This window comes from Melanotaenia boesemani, chromosome 20 (genome assembly GCF_017639745.1).
Source record: "Melanotaenia boesemani isolate fMelBoe1 chromosome 20, fMelBoe1.pri, whole genome shotgun sequence".
NCBI classification, from domain to species: Eukaryota; Metazoa; Chordata; class Actinopteri; order Atheriniformes; family Melanotaeniidae; genus Melanotaenia; species Melanotaenia boesemani.
The window spans coordinates 23,423,656-23,431,647 of NC_055701.1; the positions used below are offsets into that span (position 1 = coordinate 23,423,656).

General features: G+C 36.9%; 1 gene segment (V, D, J or C); it reads right to left on the reverse strand.

Annotated features, from left to right (window-relative positions):
* Positions 1–2,621: 2,621 nt before the first annotated feature.
* Positions 2,622–6,338, reverse strand: LOC121631134. The segment is given in 5 exon segments: positions 2,622–2,824; positions 2,912–3,018; positions 3,149–3,166; positions 3,275–3,652; positions 6,136–6,338. Coding segments are annotated over 5 exon segments (591 nt in total).
* Between the last annotated feature and the right edge of the window lie 1,654 nt (positions 6,339–7,992).

A 7,992-nucleotide genomic window follows, 5' to 3' on the forward strand; every position in this document is an offset into this window, starting at 1 on the left:
GCATAACTTTTAGATGGGAATTAGTGGTTAAATACAGAAAATTGGCCTTTTACTTAAATGCATCGAATATTTGATTATCCGTATAGAAAATCAGAAATAAATTTAGGAAGTTGTGCTCATAATTGCATAACAAAACATGTGGAAGTAATACTAAATATGACAAAAAAAAAAAAAAAAAAAAATCTATTTACATACTCCCTGGCCACTTTATTAGGTACGCCCTACTATAGGTTGAACACCCTTTTTCTCTTCAGAACATGGTTCAATGTTGTCTCTAAAGTCACTTCGACACACAGTGAGGGGAAGCCTGGAACCGATCCACCGACTTTCCAGCTATAGCTGGAGACTTATTAGACCAGGCAACTTTTTTCCAATTCTCTAGTCCAATTTTGGGCAAACTTTTGTAGCCTCGGGTTCGTGTCCTTATCTGGCTAACCAGCGGTTGTTAGAGTTCCTGTTGTCTTTCTTTCATCTCCATTCTCCTCTGACTTCTGACATCAACAGGACATTTTGGTCCAGACAACTGCTGCTTACTGGATATTTTATTTCATTTAGATCATTATCTGTAGTAACTTCAGATTTTTCAGAGGAAAATTTTGGTCAAATGTTCTGTTTTAGATTAAAACTAGAGTTTTGGAACATGGAGGCATAATTTCTAATATCTAATCATATTTAAGTAAGTGCTTTCAAACATCTAACTAGAATCTAACGCAGTTTCACATAATAAAAATAAGAACAATGTGCAAAATAAATCTTAAAGATGTGGTAATCTAACAATTTTTGACCATGTGCGATATTTTCAAACAATACAAATACAAATGTCACACCCAAGAAAATGCAGGCATGTTCCTTTTTTTTAAACGAGTGTTGTAAAACAGCCATGATTTGATGATTTGTCTGCTGGACCAACATCATCACACTTTAGTATCTTTGTCACAAAGCTTTGTGTGACCACATTTCTTTATTTATTTTTCATGTGATGAAATGAATGTGAGGATCATGCTGTGCAAGAGGAGCCATATTTATCTGATGGTTTCTTTGCTGCCTCAGATGCTCCTTCCTGTTTATCAGACTTGAATGAGCATAAACATGTTTGTGAAGGAAACAAATGGAATTTGTTTTGTACAAGAGAAGTTAGGCAACAGAGGGACAGGGCTTGTAGTAAACAGCCTGGTTATATTTATCCTGTCAGAAACTGAGGTTCAGAAAATTCTCTCTTCTCTTCACATTTCAGTTAGTTTATTGTCTCTCTTACTTTTTAATCCAAAGTCATTTCTGTGAATTTTCCTTCTTTCATCCCTGTCGTTTGCTGTTAGTTATAGCCAGTTACCCCATTTTGTTCCACAGCTCATCATCTCACCATCTGCTCTTTGTTTCCAATTAACTCTCCTGCAATCACTCATGCAATCAGCAAGTATTTGCTCTCCTCGTTTTTTCTTTATTCTCTGACAGAATTGGATCAGTATAATTTTTCAAATGTTCTCATCTCATTTCAGTTCTTAAACAGTTTTATTGCCTGTGTGTTGATGGGATTTTATTTGTTTATATTATATTTTATTTGATTTTGTTTGAGACTGTTCGTCAATCTAAGTGATTTACAAATAAAATGTATCATAATAATTATTATTATTTTTAATTTCTCCTTTTAATTGTAATTCAAACATTTCAGTTTCATACTTGTTTAGACCTGGTAAAGCATATTTAGGCTCCCTTTTCCATCACGTTTGTTTTTATAAAATAAAGGTTTATGATATTCTGTCAGTGAGAACAGAACATTTGAGTGCTTGCCTGCAAAGATTTGGTATAATTACTGTACACAAGGAGCAGTGTTATATAAAGTAGTCATGAAACTATAATGCAATTAAAGACTTTTAGACTGTTTTTAAAAAAAAGCGCAATTTACTTGAGTGACTACGTCTCTCATCTTTTACATAAAAATATTTCTGCTCCAGATGACAGTAAACAGCTGCTGTTTCCGACATAATCAGACACATGTTCGTTTTTTAGCTTCAGTTGACACAGAAATAGAAGCTTTACCAGCTGTTTGCTCAGAGATGTGCAGAGTGTGTGTTGGTGGGGGTGTTTGTGCGCACATGCAGGTGCACCCAGAGAGCCGGAGGTTGCGGTGAAGTGGAAAGTTTCACCTCCGTCGTTTCTCAGCACAGAGAAGGAGCTGCAGGCTGCTCTGTGACCACATCCTGGCCTCTGCTGATGCTCTCAACTCCTCTGCAGGTTTCACCATCAACAGCTCTGACCTTCTTCTTTCCACCAACGAGAACACTGACTTCCTGTTGCTATGTGGTAGACTCACACTCTTACATTCCCAGCGACAGTCTTTAAACTGAGAGTCGAATTTCTTTTAATCATAAAGAGAATCTAGATTTTAAAAACTCTGAAGCTGTGACTTCTCAGAAATCAGGCTGGTGGATGAGCAGCTAAAAATATCTGTGGAACAAGTGATGTTCAGTGGAAGAGATGAAGACAAATGGCATTTATGTCATGTATAAGTTTAGTCCTTTCTTAGTCACATTTATTGATTGATTTGTGGCTCTGCTCTTTCATGATTGTTTTTCAGCTGACGCCCTGAGAGAAATTTTCATAATGATAAAAAATAAACATGATTTCCAACATCATCTTTTTATTGAAAAGAAAATTGAACAAACAAGCATTATTAAGAGAGAAAATAGTCAAAGAATTAAAATGTCTTTCACACGAACACAAATACAGCACTGCAGCTTTACAGAAATACAGCCGCTTTACTTATTATGTACAGAAAAGAAGAGTTACGGTTTCAGCTTAGCTCTCACTTGTTGCCATGGGAACCCTGCAACAGATGGAAAGGACAAACCTCAGGATCATGAGCTCTTTCATGCACAAGCAGGACAGTTATTCAAGGCTGTTTTGAACAAACCTGGAGCTTCCACACCAAAAAGGCAACAAAGGCTCCATAGATGCAGCTCTTGATGATAAAAACACCGTAGGAGAGTTTGGCGTTCTGTGTGATCCTCACATATTTCTCTGCAGGGAGTTCAGAAAGGAAACATTCACTTTATGGAAACTGATGATCGAAGCAGTTCAGACTTGGACTTGTTTGATCAACTTTTCATTCATATTTCAAGTGTAAAGACCCACAAAACAACATATTTACCTCCTGTCAGGCCTTCACCTGAGTGGAATGGTGGAAAAAGAAGAAAAACAAGGAGAAAAAAAAGATGAGACAATGTGAGATATTTTCTGAGTGTATAAAGATTTAGTTCAGGTTTAAGTGACAAACCTTCAACACCAGAAACTGAATCATGGTATAAGTTGTAATGAGTTCCATTGTAGAAGCGGACGGTGCAGGTGAACACATTATCAGGCTTGAACCATGTTTTAGCATCAATCATCAGCCTGCTGGTGATCTTGTATGACTTGGAGTCTACATCCCACAGGGGAGTGTTGTCAGTCGCCACACCCGTAGTAATGTTTATCCCGGGCATGTGCCAGGACACAGTGACATGATCTGGGTAGAAGCCCGACGCCACACACACCAGCGTCTTCTTTTTCTTCTCCTTCTCCTCCTTGTTCTCTTGGTCATTTTTATAGTTGCACTGTTTTGTTGAAGGTTTTAAAACTTTCACTTTGGTCGGTCCTTTGACTTCAATCTTTGAGTCTGCAGGGACAAAAAAAAGAGTTGAACATATAAACTTATTGACAAACAACAAGCAGCCACTGAGTATACAACTGTACTGTAGCATCTTAACGCACATTCAGCATCAACACCAAACACATGGTGACAGATTATAGAGCCATTACTGCTGTTTTTAAGAAGTTATTGCAGAAATCTTACCAAGAACTGTTAGTTTGGTTCCTTCTCCGAAATAAGCAGGATAAGAGCCAGAGCACACTGCTAACTGGCAGTTACAAAAACTACCAAAGATCTACAAACACAACCATCCCATCCAACTCAACTCAAAGGGCTTTTTAAGCTCAACTTTTACTGCTGACTTTCACAAATATTCTTCTTTTTTAAATGTCTGAATTCAACTAATTGCTGAATTTTGACCTCAGATTTTATTTAGTCATAGACAGAAATTCCACATTTTCATTAGTATGTTTTCCATGGAGCGGATTTACAGGAACAGATCATGAGTCTGACTGAAAAGAACTTAACCAGACAATAACACAACAAACCTTTCAACTACATGCTAAATTTCAAACTGAATTTATAAACAAAACAAATACATCATTTTCTTGATTTCTTACCCAACACTGTGAGTTTGGTGCCTCTGCCAAAGTAAGCAGGGTTGAAGTCGTTCACACTGATAAACGGCTGCATTAAAAACATCGGAAGTTCTGACACTAAACACTGCACGCAGACATTTCTCCTATATTTTACTTAAACTTACTTGTTGAAATGAAATAACACTACAAGATGTGTTTATTTACTCAAATCATTACATTTTCTAGTAGAATTTCTGAATGATTTCTAATTTCAGATGAAGATAAGATGAACAAATAACAATAAATCGATTGCTAATAAAAGAAATACTATGTAAATACATTCCACTGTATATTATATATGTATTGGTTGCTTTTATATGGAATTATCTTTACATTCTAATCTAAAACAATGTGTTTAGTTCCAGCTCCAAAGTAAGCTTCTGACTGCCAACTCATAGTGTTTTACAGAGACGATACGAACCAACTTTTTTTCTTTTTAAATGCAAGTTCCTCAAGTTTTCGGCCACAATTCATGAATATAACAACATATATAAAATGCTTTTGCAAATTAAGTACTTGCAAAATTTGCACCATTACAGTTTAAAACTGAGATAACGAATCTACAAACACAGTTACAGAGCAGATTTTACACAATCTGGTGCACAAACCAAATGTTGCATTTGTTCTCTGAACAGAGAGATTTCTACGTCTACACCGATTCTTCATTTTCTCCCACATTTCTCACAACAAATCTACACAACAATGACTAAATAAGCCACTAGGAAAATCCTTTTCCTCAGCAATAACTTTGCAGACTGAGGTTACATGATACTCATAGAAAACATAAGATTGGATCATTTCTTACCCAACACTGTGAGTTTGGTGCCTCTGCCAAAGTAAGCAGGGTTGAAGTTGTTCACACTGATAAACGGCTGCATAAAAATCTGCTCATGTTTTCAGAGCTGAAAGCTGCCGACTGCTTTTATGCTCTTTTACAGATACATTAAACAACCTCTTGCATGAAAATGACATTTTAAACACATTTTTACCAAATAGGTTCAGCTGAGATTCATATTAAGGTCATTTTAAGAGCCTCCTTTCATGTTTATCTACATTTTCCCCATTATTTCTGTTGATGCCTTAGTTAATTAGTACATACTGAAAATCTTCCCAGTCTTACCTAAAACGGTGAGTTTAGTTCCAGCTCCAAAGTAAGCTTCTGACTGTGAATACACAGTGTTTCACAGAGCTGATAAGAACTGACTGTGAGTGGAATAATCTGGGCCTGGAGCTGCATGATTTCTACTGAAGAACATCACACTAACAAAGATTTTTATTAAGTTTCCCTCAAATACAACAACGTCTCTGAGTTATAATCTTAATAGATCATAAAAAAGCAGAGAATGAAGCTCAGAACAGTTTATTTGTTGGAGGTTTTCTTACCTAAAACAGTGAGTTTAGTTCCAGCTCCGAAGTAAGCCTCGTTGTAGGAGCACAGAGACTCTGAACTGGAACAAAAACTCTTCCTGCTGCCTCTTTATCTCCAACTTTCTCACACATGTAAATACTCTGATTTCATCTACTTTAGAATCTCAAACTTTCTATGTATCTGAATGAATTTAAACTTTTCTTACGTAAAACAGTGAGTTTGGTTCCTCCACCAAAATAAGCCTCTGCAGTACCAGAGTCACAGTGTTGACGATCAATGTTTAAAACAGCCCTAGATGCTGCTTTTACTTCAACTTTATTTATACATGATTTTCTTTTCAAGCTAACAACTACAGATTTTATTTTCAATAAGTACAGATTAAAATCCTGTTAATAAGCAGCCTGTTAGTCCTTTTTTACTCGTATTGGCTGTAAAGAAGTTTAATTCTGACTGAGTTCAAGATTTAGATTCTACGATTTAAAGAATCTAATTTAGTTTCTTACCTAAAACTGTTAACTTTGTTCCTCCACCGAAGTAAGCTTCAGCTGCACCACCGGTCACAGTGCTCATGAGCAATACTTTAATTTCTTTTCTTTATCGTCTCAAATCTTACTGGTGTTCAAATACAAATCTGATATTTGATCCACTTCTTTTTGTATTTGAGAAGTTTAATGTGATAATAAATATTTTAAGCAGCAACATTCCTGCTTTGACTACTTTTAGAGGTGGAATAAATTCACACATTTTTTGATGTTTCACTTACCGAGAACAGTCAGCTTAGTTCCCTCTCCGAAATAAGCTTCATAGTTGGCACAGTGCTCAGTGTTCAGAACAAAAAGTACCAAGACCAGACTATCAACAGCCCAACAACAGAGAGTAGGTCATAGAAATTTGAGAAATTCTTTAGATAAACTGAGTGGTTTCTTACCTAAAACTGTTAATTTTGTTCCTGCACCAAAGTGGGCTTCATATCCAGAGTCACAGTACTCGTTTCAGTGTTCAAAACAGCTCAAGATGCTGCTTTGTACATGTTTATACTCAAACTTTAAACTAGTATATGCTGCACTTCAGTTTAGATTTAATTCAGAAAACACAAATCTTTCCCCAAACAACGGAAAGCTCATTTACTTCTTTTGGATTTAGACTCATAAGTAGAAAGTTTTACCTACCTAAAACAGTCAGTTTTGTTCCCTGGCCGAAATAAGCTTCTCTATTGACACAGAGCTTCAACTTAATATCAAAAAGTCCTGAGCTGGACTTTAAGTATAAATACCAGCTAATATTGTGACTCTTTATGCACCTCCACTGTTAAAGATCATGTTGCATTTGATGGATTTGAGTCATCCTTTACTCACCTAAAACAGTCAGTTTTGTTCCTTTTCCAAAGTAAGCTTCGTTAGCATTGTCACAGTGCAGCAATACTGAGCATGAAACTCTTTTCTACCAGATTTATCCATGAAAAGTCCTCCCTCATCCTTCTGTCCATGTACCATCTCTAACCAAAGTGTAATCCATCAAAACACAGTATTAAAGTAAAATATTTACCTAAAACTGTCAGTTTGGTTCCTTTGCCAAAGTAAGCAGGATCAGTGTAGGTCACAGTGCTCTGAGTTCAGCTCAATATTACAGATTTTTAACACAGCAGGTTTTTTCTTCACTTTCATTCCAACATTTCCACTAGTTTAACTTTATAACAGTGAGCTGAACATGTGAGAGTTCCAACTTACCCAAAACAGTGAGTTTTGTTCCTTTTCCAAAGTGAGCTTCACTTCCAGTGTCACATTGAACGTCTCCTCTAACAAAAAGTCTCCAAACTGTCCATAATCGTCCTGTTCAGACACTCTTTAATAACCCAGAGGATGAAGGAGGTTTAAACATGCAGGCTGGACTTCTTTCTCCTCATATTTGTTTAGTCTTTGTCGTAATGAGTAAAGGAAACATCCAAGTGCTCCACACTCCACCTGAAAGCTTTGTTAAAAGTTGTTTTCTGTAAAATATCTGCATATAAAGTGACAGATAAAAAATGAAATGTCCCACCATCCTACACACCTTCAGATTTCTGGTTTTTCTGCTCTGCTACGTCTCCAAAGTTGCATGTAGCCGTCTACACAATGGAAATTAATGGGAGGAGGTTTTTGTACGGCGGCTCTATAGGATTGTATCACCGTGGCCCCCTGTCCCCACGGTGAAAAGGCATCATACAAAAACCTTGTGTCTCTGTGGTGCTCCCCTCTCTCCTTCCCCCACCCCGCTTCCCCGTATCTCAGCCTCCATCTGTGTGTGTTTGTGTGGAGGCAGCTGTGCAGGTCGAGCTGACTGACGGCTGAACTCCAACCTGACTGCTGCTATTTCTGTGACAA